Source organism: Channa argus, chromosome 10 (assembly GCF_033026475.1).
Source record: "Channa argus isolate prfri chromosome 10, Channa argus male v1.0, whole genome shotgun sequence".
NCBI classification, from domain to species: Eukaryota; Metazoa; Chordata; class Actinopteri; order Anabantiformes; family Channidae; genus Channa; species Channa argus.
The window spans coordinates 13,965,078-13,983,030 of record NC_090206.1 but is presented as its reverse complement, the minus strand read 5'-3'; the positions used below and the strand labels follow the sequence as shown (position 1 = coordinate 13,983,030).

Genomic DNA, 17,953 nt, shown 5'->3' with positions numbered 1-17,953 from the left:
TTCCATCTTATTCTTTACTTTCCATCTGTATAGGATCTTTCGCTCTGTCGCTCCCCATTTCTCACTATCACATCTGAGTGACTCCTTGGGAATGAGTGTGTGTTCGTGCATATCTGTGGGTAGATATGTGCCTATATATCCTTTTATGCCTGCATGGCTATTCTCTCTTCTATCTCTATCTCTCTATCTCTCTCTCTATCTCTCTCTCTATCTCTATCTCTATCTCTATCTCTATCTCTATCTCTATCTCTATCTCTATCTCTATCTCTATCTCTATCTCTATCTCTATCTCTATCTCTATCTCTATCGAGAGACTGTCATTAATTTAGTAGATACTTTCCTTTAAATATATGTGCAGAATGCATTGGCATAAATACATTATTACAGAAAACCTGTAAACTCTCCACGCACATTCCCTCTAGGAATGCACTGAGTAAGCAACTGAGTCTTCCACTCAAATAAAACACATGCCAGCCTTTATGCCATATTGTGTGTTTTTTGATTGTTTTCCTTTGACCAGCCTCACATAGCTGTCTGATTGGCAATATGTTCCCTAATGTCTCACTAAGCACATGGTGGGATTAGGTGTGTGGAATGTTTTTGTTTGTCTGCATGCATCTGTGTCTTTTGGTCTCGCCCCAACTACCCCCCATTCCTGAGAGAGGCTAGCAGGCAGATGTTCTAGGAGTGGATTTGCACATCTGTCTCGTTTAAACATCCATCTCTTTTCTTTAGTTTATTTCAGTGGATGTTTTTTGTCTTTTGGGGAACTGGTGAAAGTGATTTCACAAACCGAAACCCTGCAGCATCTCAGTGGATCTTTGATGACACAGACTTTTCCCCAGGTTCCCCACACACAGGTGAAGGTTGTTAGATCATAGTTGCCTTCCCCCTCCAGCTAGTTAGGGTGACTATGATCCAGGTTTATTGATGTATTTCTAAAACCTGCAGTAGTTTCCCAAAGCATTTCCAGCAAAGAGATCCTTTCTTTCCAATGCAAAGAAATTGCCACTGTTTTCACAGTAGTTTGGATTCCAAGGTCACTATACATGCTGGTTTCCCAAAGTTTAAAAGCTGTAAATAAAATACACTGTCCATTTTGTGTAGGATGGGGGTGGGGGGTAAGTCTGTATGTATATTGAAGTGACTGTGTAAATCATCATAATGGAGGCAAAAGAATTCTGGAACTGTGCTGCCTATTCTTTTCTCTTACACATTTGGCTACATGGTCTTTCTCCTTATCTTTCCCACATTGCTCCCTTCACTTTCGCTCTATTCTTACTTTATCTCTCCCCCACTATTACTCTCCATGTGTTTCATTTTCTTTGTTTTTCTTCCTTTATAAAAATGTTAACTGAAGGATCAGTGACAAGCATCAGAAAACAGCCCAGTCCTCTCACCACCATACAGATACTTTCTCAAGTTCATATGTGCATCCTGTGAGCGATGGTTGACATTAGGAAAGCAAAATTGCCCCTTACTCTCCAGCCCCCCCCAATTGTCTCTGAGTCTTGCTTATGGGTCTATTAGACCTAGGAAAATTGGTCCCCCTCTCCGTCACGTGTCTATTTGTGCATGTGTGCCAATCTTTCCACCATGCGGTCAAGTCACAATTGCTAATCAGGCCTGTGAGCCTTGCCTGAAGAGACCAAGAGAAAATAGGGGAGGGAGAGCTGGTAAGGGTGAGAGCAAATGAGTAAGTGCTTTACTTTGTCCTCATCACTGAAGCAGAGATAAAGACAAGTAAAGGGATGGATGGCTGGAGACGAGCAGACAAAAACGGAGGGATTAACAGATGAGTGTGCGCTCCAGCCTTCCTATGAGCTTTTAACTGTCCTCCATGGCATGACACCAAGTAGACCTCCATTTTTCTCTGTCTGCCTTTCATCTATTTTGCTTTGCATAAGTCATAACTTCTTGTATTCATAAAGTGCTTCTCTATCACTTACTCATGCTCTTTTCCACATTCTTCCTTTTTCTTGCTCCTTCTTGCTCCCTCTTGCTGTCTGTCCACTATCTTTGTATAGGAGAATTATGAATATTTGAGGCCTGACAGGAGCGTTTCACCTAATCCTTTTTGCCCAGGGCAAAATGTGTCTCATGGGGTAAATGTGTGTTACAGTTTATCTAACTTTTTAATTGAGATAGAAACCCAATTTATAAGTTTTCATTTCTACCTCTCTGCCCATGTAAATTAGACTTTCTTCATGGTTGTGCTTATATCATAACTGCCAAGATGGACAGTACACTTAAGTAGCAGGGACATATCAGTACATGAGTCCAAGCTACTTTTGGAATGAAGTGTCTGTGAGCAAGAGCTCAAATTCATGCCAACTTCAGAACCTCTATTTAAATTTAAAGTCCATCTTTATATTTAAGGTAAGGCAAATGTATGAACTCTATTTCCCTAAAGAGATCAAGTTATTAGCAATAAGACTGAAGAAGCTGCTTGGATGACTAGCGAAATGTTTCCATCCAAGAAGAAAGAAGTCCAGTTGACAAGGTTAAACCTTCGAATAGCAATAAAAATAATTACAACTCTTGTAGGCTATATTCAACACATCAGACTGCACAGAGTTCTATGTAAGAACACTACACTTATCACTCAGTCTCACAGACACACAAATGTCACCACATGCCATTCACAGCATAGGTACAAAGATCTAGTTTGACTGGTAGCAAGCATAACAGTGAGTGTGTCTGCTTAATGGTGTATTTGATTGTCCTCCCGGTAGAGGGTGCTCTGTGCTGTGGATGCTTGTGCAGCTTCAAGGACATTCACACTGTGAATAACAAACACCAAAGCACCACACAGACTACCAGAGTACCAAAGAAAAACTACTTTCATACTCAGGGAGTCACTGAGTTAGTCACAAACACACACAAAGCTGTTTTGTGAGTTTGGACACTGGCCCTTTTGTGTTTTTGTCTTCATGTACCCCATTCAATACTCAGGTGGTGTAGCTGTCTCAAGGTCACATTCTCATAGTATTTATCCTTCAAACTAACTGCTCTCTATCTCTCTTACTTTTATTTGCTTGCCCATCAGCTCAGTTTCTACACCTTTATTTGCTCTGGCTTTTTAAAAAAATTGATTTCCTTCTCTCCATTACACTCTAAGTCTCTTTTACTCCCTCTATCTCTCCTCCTTGTAATTAGGCAGTGTAATTGCTGTAGTAAATCTTTCCTGCAGTCCCAAGGAGACTGGCTGATATAGGACTGATTTAATAAGAACCACATAGCGGCTCACCTCTGTGTGTTTGTGTGTGTGTGTGTGTGTGTATAAGAGAGGCTCCATCTATGTCCTCTGTTATTTGCTATGGGGATTTATGGGCTGTTTGTGTGGTTTAAGCAAGTGTGAATTTTAGTTCAAGGTAGTGCTGTGTCGGTTTGTCGACTGTATTGCACCTTATCAGCAATGCGGGCAGCATACTCTGTGTGTGTGTGTGTGTGTGTGTGTGTGTGTGTGTGTGTGTGTCTCATCAGTGATGCCATTACGTGCCATGTGTGCGTCATCACTGAAGACCTTCATGGCCAGAAGAGCACAGAGAGGTCAGAATGGCCCTGAGAGAACAACAACACACACACACACACGCCTTATCAGCAATGGACCTACTATTTGTAAACCTATGTCCTTTCTTTTTTTGATCAAAATATGTCCACACACTCTTTTCAGTTGTGTTTCACTCCCATTTTGTAACAGACACATACGCACACACAAACACACACATACTCATGCCCACCATCCACAGTGACCTCTGTTAAACACATATTAGAATTATCACCTTTCTGGCAGTTTTAACGTAAACACAAATATTTTAACCTTTTGGAAGTAGATAAAGCTACTGTATTAGATTGCATTTCATTGTACTAGTGTACCTAATAGTGGTTAATCAGTATGTAGCCTCTATTTCTAGGTTTTATTCTTCTTTGTCACACACACATAACTAGCACAACTTTCATTGTGTTTGAAGATGATAAACAGTGTATTAAGGGTATCTAGACATTTGCCAGCCTTACACTATATAGCAACAGTATACCAGTTTTGCCAGTGGAGGGTGCTGTACCCCCACATAAAAAGAGTAATCTCACTGAAAGACTCAGTTTGTCTCCTGTATGCAATGCATTTTAATAAAATACAGTATTTTACATTGCATTAAGGAACTTCTTAATAAGTGAAAGATTAAAACATATCTTGTTATGAATATGAGCCTGCTTTTTTTTTTTTTAGTTCAAGTCAAAGGAAATTAGCTTTTAAAGTATTTAACACTAAAAGGTATTTGGTAGATTGTGTGTATTGAATTTTTTCCAGTGATTGAAGTTGTCTTTCATCCATGTGTAAAAGGAAAATTAAGAACATCTGCGTGTAGCCTTTTGTTACTGTGAATTTACATATTATTACATTGCATGGAGTAACAGTTTGAGTATACTTTTTCATATAAACCTGCAATTAAAACAAAATAGAAATTATAGGGTCTTCACAGCGATACAAGATGCCATATTGGCACGGCTTAATAACAAAGACCAAGGACTTCATGTTGATTTTAAATTTTATAGAAATATGTAATTACAAAGTGTAATTATGTAATTTTGTGTATAAAACTACTATATGAGAATATATGTGTTGTGTATGTATAAGCATTCTATCGGTGTAGATTTCTTTTAAAAATGGAAATAACTGCTAATGGAAAAGAGTGTGGAACCCACTAGTCTTTGTTGAATGTGTTTAGGAGAGAACCAGTAGGTCAAGTTTAATGACCTGATGGTAAAGCAAAATTAACTTATGTAACTGAATTTTCCAGATATTTTAGGCTTAAATATTGACAGATTTTAAGGTTCTAAAGCAATTGTAATGTGATTATATCCAACTTAGGTTTAAGCAGATAATTTGCTGCACTTGCACTCTTTATACACCAGGGGAGCGCAAGGGAGCACAGTCTTGGCCCCTCCCATAGGCCCTCCCCCTGCCTTCTGGTCCTCCCACATCCTGCCCATGCCCCCCTCCTCACTGCCCCACCCTGCCATCTGGTCCTTTTCACACAGTCATGCACACACACACACACAGTCAAGAATCTTTTCTCCTCATTTCCTTTCATAGTGAAAAACAGGATGAAGGGGCTCTTTCAGACTCCAGGTTACTGTGGAAACCCCCTTATTTTTCTTATGTCAAACACCCTTACATTTTAACGTGCACACACACTTTTACAAAAGGATAGTGTCAGAATGTCATTTAAAGTTTAAAGGGACCAAAGCTACAGCTGTCCTACTGTCGGCATATTTTTGTCCTTCTATTTACTTTAGACAAAGAACATTCTTTCCATTCTGTCCCCTCTTTTTCCCTTTTGTTTCTCTATGTTTTTTTGTCTCATATCCCCTTTATTGAAGATATTTTAGCTTTCTTAATATTAGCTTATCTAAAGCTGTATTCATTAGATGTTTTTATTCGGTGTCCCTGAAATGTATTTGCCCTATTGGTAATGTTTAAAGTTGGCACAAGATTTGTGTGTTTTTGTCTCTTGAGCAATCTCAGCAACTTTTTCAAAAGAACTGCTCACTCCACAGATATTGATGTTGAAACTATAAACCCTCTTTTCTGCTCCAGTTTAGACAATTTCCAGCCCTGGAATGCTGAATGGAAAAAAAAAAAAGTTTTCTAAAGTTATATAAAGTTATTATCATGCATTTCTCCTATATTGCCACCAGAGGACCCATGAACAACACTCTTGGTGCCATAGATATTCAATAGAACATATCATCTGAAAGCTTTTAGTAGGTTTAAAAATAAATTGCAATGCTCTGCAAGCAGGGAGTGGTGATGAGGGAATGAATAGACTACTTTAAAAAAGAATCTGAAAAAAGAGGCTGTGCTATTCTTTGAGTTAAGGCCATAGTTTAGTTCATACTGCTCAGAGATTAATGTACCAACACTGTTTTGTTTTCTTTTTCTTTGTGTTTTTATCGAGCTTGATTGTTTTTCTCACACAATGTGTCTTTTTCTTTTTTGCCTTTCTCCAAGCATGGTTACCTTCACCTTCTTTACTACCAAGTTTTCTCCTTTTAAGGAGTAAGGGAAACAGAGGGGAAAGGAAGGGAAGCGAAGGGGGAGGCACTCTGGTCTGCTGACGGATAAACAGACTCCTCTTTGTGGAGTTTGAGACACACACACACACACACACACACACACACAGACACACACACACAGACACACACACACATCCACATCCACACATACTTTGTTACATATTGACAGGGCTCTCTGGATCTCTTGGATCTTCACAATTCTGCCTTCTTTCCCCTCCATCTCTCTTTTTTCCTTACACTTAATTAAAAACAGAAGTCAGGAATGGAAGAATTTTGTTTTCCTTTCCTGACACATACATGTGTGTTTCTGTGCACAGGCACAGATAACCCCCCCTCATTTTTCCATCATCTCTCAGTGCCAAGCAGCTGTTGGAGAGACGAGGGGGAGGTGTTCCAGGAAAACAGAAGTTTGTGGTTGTGTGTGTGTGCAGTGATATTGATTTCCAGAAACGCAGCCTTTTTTGTGTGACAGTATAACAAAAAGGCAGCTGGTAGAATAAATGATGTGTGTTAAGATGTCAGCACTCCACAGCTGTCTTTATATGTACTTCAGATGTCTTTTGTGTGTGTGTGTTGGCACACGTGTTCTGCCAGTCATCTCCCCTCCTCCCCCACAGTGACTAAGTGTAACATAGTGCAGTTTTCCATAGCTACCACTAGAGGTGCCATTAGCTCATAAATAAAATTAGATGTGCATGTGGAAACCACAGAGCAGCCATTTTACAATCTGCAGGCAGACCCCATTTTATGAATCAGCCATGATGTCAACATTAACTAAGCCTGATTTCATTGGCTGGAGCGGCACAGATGCACTTCACCCACACACATGCATCACCGGCTCTCCATCTCTCTCAGATACACATACTGACCTACTGGCTTAATGCCGTCACCAATCTGGTCCCAGACTAACAGGGATTGCCACTCACTAAGATTATATACTATCCAGATTAGATGTTCAGTTCTGGCCTTTAATATGTGTATCTCTTTGTGTATACAGGAGATAAAGCTCCTACTGATGTTATTATAATTACACCTTATTTCTCTCAGTGGTATAATTTCCCCTACTTTGGCAATGACAGGTCACTATTATTCCGTTTGTGTCTCATCCTGAGGTGTTTATTTGTAGATACTTGTCACTTCCTTTGTGTTTTGTCCTAACTACTCAGCTGTGACTCACTGCAAAGATATTTATGTTTTTTCCTCTTGCGATCCTGTGGGATTTTCTGGCATAATGGTTCACGTCCTGTGATGTTTGCTTCTCTTGGCAGGGACACTACACCTGGAGTATTGGACACACAATAGTATTATGGATTCATGATAGTAATACACAAAGTTGAGTACATTGATGGTAGACCCGCAGAGCTCAGAGTATGAGTCTGACACTGTTTAGATTTTTGGTTTTTAGAGGAGTTTCTTAAAGCTAAAGCTGAAACGGAGTCAAACAATGGTTCTTATTAAGGTCACAGTCCATTGACTGACTGTTTTGTGTATCTGAATGAATGGCTAAACAGGAATGAAGAGCTCATTAAGAGGCCTAGACTTGTTAAGAGACTGTTGGACTGGTTGGCTCCTCACATCAAAACAAAGCCTTGTTTGACTGGACCTTTGGAAGGATGGAATAATCGATGGAGTTATCATTCTTTTGTTGTTGTTTACATATGAAATATAATAGGTGTTACTATTTGCAGACAAGGGTGTTGGAACAACTGTGGTGAGTTCACACAGGCACTACAGAGACCTAGGTCAAACAAAAACCTAATCAAAAAGAATAATGTATAATTTTACCATAGATAGGGTGTAAGTCTTTCTCCACGACATCTAGTTATTTTGAACAGGGCTTACAGCAGTTCACGTGGCTTGTTAATTTTATCTTCTGGCGTTACAACATTAGGCCATCACCACACAGTCAACAGGTGGGCAGCAGAGCACACAGGGCAGACTTTTTATTTATGGGTGGAATGTTTCAGACAGGAAGTGACTGAAAGAGAGATGGCATCTTTGTGTGCCTCACCAGCATTTTTGTAGGCTGTTTTCCAGACAGTTTTCTGTTCCTGTCGGATCTTTACAAAGATGAAAATATGACAAGGCCACAGAAACACAAGTAAAAAACAAAAAACTAAACCAAAAGAGTGTGGAGTAGAAGTTAGCAGGAAAAGTTTCAGTGTTTTTATAGTTTTCAACGTACAAATATATGTATGTATAAAGCGGAGATAAGTGGCTGAGGTCATTGTTTTTCGTATACGGTTAATGCTTTGACACTTCTTTTTTAATAATTTATTTTCTATCGGTTCACTTTCAGGATTAACTACAATATTGTGTGAAATGTCAAATCCTGAAATATTACCCATCTTAAAGTACTTTAGCTCAGTCTCAAATTCCCCCACAGCTGAAGAAATATCCATTCACAATGGAAATTATCTCACATTTGAGAAGCTGTTACCAATGGATGGTTCGTACACTGTCAATGCCTGTTAATAGACTAAACTGTTCATCATTTTGTTATTGACAGTCGTGCCGTTCCACGATCAGTCCTTATCATGATGTACAGTGTTTATGCTGCATTTTCAGGTGGAAGTTGAATTCAGTGTGAGTGCTTAGATAATATTGGTTAAATAATGGTGAATAAATGTGACATGTAGTACTCTGCTGACCTTAGATGTAATATGCCCCTATAGTGGGCTGTTATGTGGCTAACCTCATCTGTCACACCTGATTCTCATCTAATGGACATTCAGCCCTGCACACTGACACATTTTTACAGTCAAAATCTGACCTTGTCAGAGCAGGTTAATATGAAGTGTTTTTGTCAAATCTATGTGCGTGTGGTAGAATATGCTGTATGTGGTTAAGCGTGCAAAATGCCTTACAGCTAAGAAATGTCATCTTTTCCCCAGTGTGCACTGTGGTTTAGTTTAACCCAAGGCCGCTGATACAATATACCAAACACCTCCATGACAGCATCCAGTTGGGAGAGGGTGGAAAAAAGTGAAGGCCTTGCCAAGTCTTTCAGTATATATAACCATCACGTATGCCCTCTATCTATCCCTCTAATTCACTTCTTTCTGTAAAATAAACCCCATCTATTTCACTGCCATCCTTCTTTCTAACATTTTTTTTCTATGTACAACCAGCTGTGCGTGTGTGTGTAGACATCATACACCAAGAAAATTTGCCAGGAGATAATAAATATATATATATCCCCCTTGTCCTCTGTTTTGACATCCCCTTCCCATTTTTTCCACTTGTTCAGCCAAAAAAGAGCAAGATGACGACAAGATTCAGCCACAGAAGAAGAAGGTGAAGGAGCTGAAGATTCTTGATTCAAAGGCTTCACAGAACCTTTGTAAGTCCACAAGCAAATGTCTTTTTTTTTTTAATTTTTTTTTTTTATACCTGACAGCCTTTCCAATGATTCTGCCCCTTAAGCACATTTAGTAAATTCCTTTTTTTAAAAAGTCAACACTGAAGGAGGTTCAGTTTAATTTTGTTTTATTAACTACTGGTAATTTTGTTTGCTGATGCAGCTATTTTCCTGGGATCGTTCCGTCTTCCTTATGAAGAGATAAAGAACGCCATTCTGCAGGTCAATGAGAAGATCCTCACAGAGTCAATGGTTCAGGTACTAAGCTCACATCTGTAACAGTGTTGGTATATAAAGTTCTCTGTATGTGTCTATTCCTGTATTTTATGAAAGTGTAGACTATGCTGCACATATCTGGTGTCGTTTTGATATTTATTCGTTATGCCATTTAGAGTAGATTAGCTTAATTTTTTCATTCACTACTCACAAAAGGTTAGGGATATTCAACTTTTAGGTAAAATTTTAGAATCCATCTAAAATGCCCTATAGTCTATACAGGTGAACTTAATTTGACTTGCTGTCAACTTTTGAATGCACTTGTCCAACTGTTCAATGTTCCAGTGCATGTTGCATAATATGCTGTTCTCTAACAAGGTGATTAACTGCAAAAATCACAACGTGATTCTGATCCATGAATCGAACACTAATTGTTCTGGTTGAATGACAATTTGTATTTATACAGTCCTCTTCATCATACTGTCCATATTTTGACATCATGAGACCAAGACAGCACCTAACAATTGACAAGTTATTGAGACATTGATATTTTTTGTTGTTTTATCTGAAAGTCAAGTATCCCTAACTTTTTGCTAGTAGTGTATGTACTTCTAGAACCTAGACATTTTAGTTTGTTGAGTATACAGTATGTAAGGTACTCTATAGTATATAGCAAGTCTGTGGCATTTAGATTTTTCCTTTAGCCACATGTTGAATCTCTATAAGTTTTAAGGTTGCTGCTCAAAAGAAGAATATGATTGGTGAATGTTTTTTTTGTTAGACAATTTCTTACTCAAGAAGTAGTTTATGACCCGAACATTTTTGTGGCCTTAGCCTGTTATATTGATGTATGTTTTTCTTAAATTCCCTTGTAGAATCTCATCAAACAACTTCCAGCAGCAGAGCAACTGAGTGTCCTGGGAGAGATGAAGGATGAATATGATGACTTGGCTGAAGCTGAACAGTTTGGAGTAGTGGTAAGGACTGACACACACAAAATCAGAAAGCAATGTGGTGGCAAACGAGGCATAGAAAATGTTAAAACACTGAGTTGTACTGTGGTCAGTATGCTAGACACAGACAAACTTCATGTTGTTAAACACAGACTTCTTTGTTCAACTGTGGCAAATGTGAGTAATGGATGAAGTTCTTTTCACTCACATGCTGCGCACACACATGTCTCCAGATGTCCAGCGTTGGAAGACTGACGCCACGGCTTCAGGCCATCCTGTTCAAACTGCAGTTTGAAGAGCAGTTGAACAACATCAAGCCAGATGTGGTCTCAGTGACAGCAGCTTGTGAGGAGCTCAGGAAAAGCCAGACCTTCTCCAAGTTGCTACAGATCATTCTACTTGTTGGAAACTATATGAATGCTGGTTCTCGCAATGGAAAGGCATTCGGTTTCTCCATATCATACTTGTGCAAGGTACAATGGAACATAAATTTTCTACACAAATAACCCATTAAAAGTGGATGAACACTATAACGCTGGTTAAATTTGACCAGCGTGTAGTGTCCCTTTAACACAGCACAGGCAGATATTGAATAGCTTCTGATCAATTGCCATTTCTGTTTAACATTTTTAATTAATTCTTCTTCCAATCAGCTTCGTGACACCAAATCAGCTGATCTAAAGCAAACGCTGCTCCACTTTCTTGCTGATGTGTGCCAAGAGCAGTATAGCGAGATCATGAGCTTTCCAGATGAGCTTATTCATGTGGAAAAGGCCAGCAGAGGTACATGTGATTTCATAATGACCTCCATTTACATCTCATAGTCTATGCACTGTAGTCTCCCCTGTAACAGCCCATGTTTTACACTTGACATTAATTTTTTTCATTCATTGATTGATCCATCTAGTGACATTGCATGGTTATCTGTTGTGCAACTTATTCAAAGCTCTTCTAGTTCTGAAAAACCGCACATGCTATGTTCACCTTAAGCTATGTGCAGTACATTGGTGTATGCACAGTATGAAGGCAAATGCATAATTAACATTTCAAATATCTCCTGTAGTTTCTGCGGAGACGATTCAGAAGAATCTAGAGCTGATGGGCCGTCAGATCAAGAACCTGGAGAAAGATTTGGAAACATTCCCCCCTCCTCAAAATGACAACGACATGTTTGTGGAGAAGATGTCCATATCCTCTTGCTCAATTATTTATATATTATAAATGATCCACTTTTAATGTATTTTAAATATACAAGGATATTTGTTCCGTCTTCCTTGACACAATGTCTCTACAGTTTTGTGAGTGTTGCCAAAGAGCAGTATGAGAAGCTTGATCTGATGCATAAAAATATGGAGAAGCAATATAATGACCTGGGAGAGTACTTTGTCTTTGACCCGAAAAAAATATCTGTAGAGGAATTCTTTGGAGACATCCATAACTTTAAAAACATGTTCCAGGTATGTGTGTGTGTGTGTGTGTGTGTGTGTGTGTGTGTGTGTGTGTGCGTGCACATGTTATTAAATAAACCTAATTGTGGTCTCATTCAAAACATACATACTATAATAATAATAATACATACTATACAAAGAAATTTGCACGAGTTAAGAAAAACATGTAGATGAAAGAAGGACAGATGAAAGACAAATGTCAAACATATTTAGAAAATAGACTCAACCTTTTTCTATTGACATAATAATGAATATGGGTGACTCCCATCATATTATCTGTTTATATATTAACTGCCATTTGGGACAGCATCTGCAGGAGGAAACTTGTTTTGCCAGTTACTAGGGATAACTGGCATTTGAAGTTTTGTTTACACACACAGACATCTGTCTTCTTGCATTTAACACCTTTTTCTATTTTACTCCATCAGCAAGCAGTCAAGGAGAATCAGAAGAGGAAGGAGGCTGAAGAGAAGCTCAAGAAGGCCAAGTTGGCCAGAGAAAAAGCAGAGAAGGAGAAAGAGGAGAAACTCAAGAAGAACCAGCTCCTTGACATCAATGCAGGTCATAATTGCTGCATTATATCTGATCACCTGTGTGTGACTGAAAAAGAGAAAATAATCAAGAAATCTTATTTTGTATTTCCCCCAGATTCCAGTTGGGGGCAGTAAGAGCCCATGCTTTTTTCAAATTATGTAACTTCTTTCTTTGTGTGTCTGTGAAAGGGCATCCCATCAGTATTTATAGATCAGGGTTAATCTAATGTTGATGACTCGTGTTTTGAAGTAAGTAACAATAAGGCTTCACAGAAAGTGAGCTTGAGGTGGATGTACACAAGAAACTGTTCGACCCCTTTTCCCTCTCCTGATGAAATGGGGATTTACGTTGATAAAAAGAATCTCATATCTCTTTATCAGCAAAAACACGTTTTCTCCTCTCTATACAGTGCTGTTATACTTTTAAAAAGGCTATATAAAGCATATTGTCTGTGTAAGGCATACATTTTCCCACACTCTCATTCCTTTATACACATTTACATATATTAGTAAATACTCAAATCTTGACATTTTCCTCCTAGTTTCTCTACATTCCTCTTCACTTTGGCTGCAGTTTTGTTCTTCTGGGACTCCACAGTTCCACATTCTAAATTTGCAACAGCCTTAGTGTATGTGTGTTGTGTTTGTGTGTTATAGAATTACTGTGTGTTTTACTTGTCAGTGTTTACCTTTTCCTTTCCCTATGTCTTCAACAATTACAGTATGTTGGCCAAAATGTGTTTGTGTGTTACAAAAAGGCCTTTTTACTTCGGTTTTTCATTCCACATGGCTTCTCTCCTGTCTTTTCTGATTTTGTTCCATTACTTGCACTTCTTTTTTTCTTTTCCCTCCCCCATGAGGCTCCATTTGGAATATATTGTGTCAGTAATAAAAGTATGGAGCACACATTTTGTGGTAGGAAGTAAGATATAGTCAAATTTCATGTAAAGCCCATACAGGCATGCACAAAGGGAACATAATAGCGCTTTCAGAAATGTGTGTGTGTGTGTGTGTGTGTGTGTGTGTGTGTGTGTGTGCGCATTAGTGGGCAAGAGATTATTTACATACAGGTGGCATATTTGGATGCCCCTCTGGTGCTGCACCTCCTCATTTGAATTCAACCACACACAGGCCTTGCTCTCACACACCTGGTATTTGTTTAGTATTTGTTTATAACCCTCATACTGCATGGCTATTACCCAATTGTTGCCTTCAGCAGCTACTCTTCTGCACACTGCTATCTTTCTGGTTCCCCTATTTCTTCCCTACGTTAACTCTACACTCACATATCCTTACTATCTCAGAAATTATCTGAATGTGTAAACATAATATCCCCGCTGCTGTTTATATCCCGGAAGGTCAGTGTGTGTTTGTGGTCTGTGGCCTTGTCATTCCTTTGTTAGTTAGACATACGCTTATTCAGTTGAGCCTCGCTTTTCACATGTGCTAAGCATGTGTTTTTAGTTAATGAGCCTATTTCTTCTGAGATACATTGGTTTCATGATATAATATAACACGAGCTTTTACTAACTTTTTGTGGCTATTATAAAACAGGACCAGCATTCTTACCTTGCCACACCCGAACTTCACATTCACCATCTGTCTTTAAAAGTAGGGTCTTTACTCAGATCTTTACTCATTCTGCTGTTGTAATTTAAACCCATTTCTGACTATAATCACTAGATTTATGTGAAAAGTAACTTATTTCACTTATATTAATACTTCTTATTTAACAATTAGGTGTCATTACTGTAAGATTGTGATGTTAAGTTGTTTTTTTGGGGGGTTTTTTCGTACATGACAAAGGGTGTGGTGTGTTCATGTGTGGTTTATACCTCCCAAAGATGCTGGTATGGGAACTGCCACTGGGAGTGCTCATGCTCCATTTAGAAAGCAAGTTTGAGGGAGGATTGTGGGGGAGGGTAAGGAAAGAAGGAGAGTAGGGCAACAGATGCTGTTTTAGGGATTAGGTTGTCTTTCTGTCTCTTAGTAAAGCAGGTTAGAGGAGGAGAAAGGCACATGATGAGAGTGGGAATGAGATGAGATCAGTCTGGATAGCCTGATGTCTTGTCACAGGTGAATGTGAAAGGAGCAAGACTATGTTGGGGAAAAATGCTATTATATGTTTGACATGGAATTTGTCTTGCTTCTTTTAATTTTCTGTTGTTTCTCCTCTTCTCTGTAATTATGTCCACTTACCATCTGTTATTGTGTGAATATCCATTAGAGGTGCTATTGCCCCACACAAGATGCTGTTCTCCCTTTGTGTGTCTCTGTGTGTATCCAGATCAGATCAAAGGAAACATCTTTAAGAGCTTGTGATCTAATGCTTTTGCACTAATTAATCCAGCTTATGTTCTTATATCCTTCAGGCAGCAGAAGTTTTTGAGCCCATTTACTATTAGTTATCAATATTAAACTATTACACAGAAACCAAATCACGAGAATTAATGAGTAATTGATTGAACCCAACAAGTGTTATTACTACTGTTGCTAATATTTCACACTTCTCTATAGTGAGACAAGATTTATATTTGAATCTCACAGAAAAACACTGTACAGGTGTATGTATAATGCTGTTGAGTACATAGGCCGTAGGAGTCTTGGGTTTTAGCTAGGAGTTCACTCAGCCGATAGTAAGCTTGTTTTATACACAGCCAGTTCATTGTGTGGTCCCTCTACTGCCTCTTGTACTTTTTTACACATAGGTCTGTGTGTCTGTGAGCTCCCACCAGTGGTTTAAGATAGCCATGTGATTAGTGTAAGTGGAAATGTGCCAGATGTGTTTCCCCGGAAGGACAAAAACATGGCCCACATCATTTCTCTAATCTGTGCAGTTCCAGGACTTGGACATTGAGAGGTGTATGTGAGCTATGCAAGGATGGGAAGTGTGTGTAAATGACAGGCGAAACCACAGGCCATCTGCTTCATGGCTTACTGCAGGATTTAATATTGTGTGAATGTGTCTGTGCTTGGGGGTTGGGAGATGACGACATAAACCTTTAACCCCCAGACCCCACTGCCCCTTAGCCAGACATCTTTGTCTCTATTCGGGTCCACATACAAATAATTAAAACCATCTGCTTGGCACTGAGCTTGGCCACTGACTCCTGCCCACAAAACTATCCTGACAACACACACACTCTTGTACACACAGAACTGTACAAAAAGAAGTATTACCATGGAGTTTCCCCCCTTGGATTGCACCCTCCCCTACTCAGTCCATCAGACACTGAAGCTATGTAGCGAGAATAAACATGCACACAAGAGATTACCCCTACAAGAGGTGCCTGTGCACATACGTACACATGAGTTTATGTGCGTGTGACAACTCTTTACTGTAACTCTTAACTGTAAGCCAACATTACAGATGTTTATTGTAATATTTTAATGTTTATGTGGAGGTCTGTGTCTTTCAAGTAAGGCTGTTTTACAGAGGAAATCTGTAAAACAACAGGGCACATCATAGCCCTTAGTGGTGACAGTAGCTAAACTAGGTCACTGCCTGGGGTCAAATGGGTCTGTGTGTTAATTTAGCTAAATCGGCAATGTGGACACGTGGCTCTGACACACCCATGTGTTTGTTGGTGTGTCAGAAAGAAACAGAGATAGGTAGAAGATATAGAGAAACCCCCAATCACCGGCACAGTGTTGGAAAAGGAACATGCTGCAAATGTGACAGACCCTGATTGAAAATAACATGGTTGTAAAAAAAAAAAATTATTGAATTGTGAGACATAATATATTTTGAGTTTTTCCAAGTTTAATTCTGACTCCACATACTGATTTTAAGTTAAGTTTTGTCATGTTTACAGAGGATGATGAAACTGGGATCATGGATGGGCTGTTGGAGGCACTGCAGTCTGGCGCTGCTTTCAAGAGAAAGAGAGGGCCTCGGCAAGCAGGTATGCATTATAAACAGTACATCTTTATCGAACATGCAGATGTTTAAAGTGTGTTTAAAGTGTAAAGTGCATGTAATACTTGATTTACAGATTTCAGTTTCCTTTCACAGATTTGTGGCATGCACAACATACTAATCCCCTTGTAGGAGACACTCGTTTCTTCCTGTTTACAGTTCCTTTATGTTTCTGTCAACACTCCAGATTTGTTTATTTTCCTCCGTCTCTGTTCCAACTGTTGCATGGCATAGAGATTGTGGACTGTGATAGCATTTTCTGGCCATGGTTGCAGTGTGGGGTGAAGCCACCAATGGCTGGAACAACAGTAAAAGAAGACGAATGGTGGAAAGGGTGGGTGTGGGCAGCAAGATACTTATGAGTGAAGTAACCAATAAGGGTGTGGCCGAGGGACAAGAAAATATAAGAAGGATGATTGTAGAACTAAGTGGAGATCAGTTAGTTGGAAGTATGAAGAACATTTTTTGCTAACTGAGTGAACTACTAGGCAAATAAGAGCTGTTAAAGTAACACTCTAAAATATGATTTGCTTATTGTTATTTTACTTGGAAATTTCACCTTCACTGTGCAGAACAATCATCATATAGCAAACCGAGTTTGACACCAAGTGACAAATTTTTTTGCTGAAGAGGGAGAAAGTTGTTCATGTGCTCACTCTAAACCTGAACTTAAGGCATGTACTTATGAGCATGGTTTTGATATTGCGACCAGCTGGGGTGCTTAATGTGGTGCACTATATTTAACATGCTATATGAAAAACCTGAAGCCTGCAGGGCACATAAACTAAGAATAAAAAATGTAGATACTTATTTCACAGCTTGCTGTAAATATAAGCACGCATAAAATCATACAACTTTCCATTGTATCTTGGAATAATAAAATTGCAACTCTGTTTTTCTCATTACTGGACCAACCAGAAGCTTGTGTGTGTGAGAACACACTCTGAGCACAACTCCAGCCTGTTCTAGTTTTTACTCCATGTGGTTCTTTTTATAAGCTGACAGTGACTGCACAGTAATTTTGTTAGCTACTTACTCTTTCTGTCCCGCTTCCCAATTCAACTTTTTGATTATATAGCATAGTTACTTTGGAGACTAGATTTTTTTTCTTTTTTGTGTGTATGTGTCATGTATATTATGTATTTTATGACCTAGTAAGACTATGCAGACGAAATTGAGGTAATGTGAGTTGTTGGGATAGTAACTTTGTAACATGAGTCCTGTTGTTAGGAAACTTGTGTGTAGCTATGTGAGTGGGATAGTATCCAATGCCCATTAACCGTTTGTGTGTGTGTTCACATTCACTTGTGTGGGTAGAGTACACATAAAAGAGGTTGGGGAAGAGTGTGGGCAACCCAATCCCTTCTTCAATAGAAACCAGATGTGAAGAAGTTCTGCAATCTGAAAGAGCTCAGAGTCAGAGGGTAGCCTATATGCTTTCT

The 17,953-nt window shown here is 39.0% G+C and overlaps 1 protein-coding gene across 1 annotated transcript in view; it reads left to right on the top strand.

Annotated features, from left to right (window-relative positions):
• LOC137133992 (protein diaphanous homolog 1) overlaps positions 1-17,953 on the top strand; it is an 87,772-nt gene that overhangs the window by 61,490 nt on the left and 8,329 nt on the right. The window contains exons 19-27 of the mRNA XM_067518269.1: positions 9,332-9,424; positions 9,606-9,700; positions 10,534-10,635; positions 10,845-11,084; positions 11,265-11,394; positions 11,675-11,800; positions 11,905-12,068; positions 12,488-12,620; positions 16,408-16,497. Coding sequence (XP_067374370.1) covers positions 9,332-9,424; positions 9,606-9,700; positions 10,534-10,635; positions 10,845-11,084; positions 11,265-11,394; positions 11,675-11,800; positions 11,905-12,068; positions 12,488-12,620; positions 16,408-16,497 — 1,173 coding nt within the window. The remainder of the gene's footprint in view (positions 1-9,331; positions 9,425-9,605; positions 9,701-10,533; positions 10,636-10,844; positions 11,085-11,264; positions 11,395-11,674; positions 11,801-11,904; positions 12,069-12,487; positions 12,621-16,407; positions 16,498-17,953) is intronic.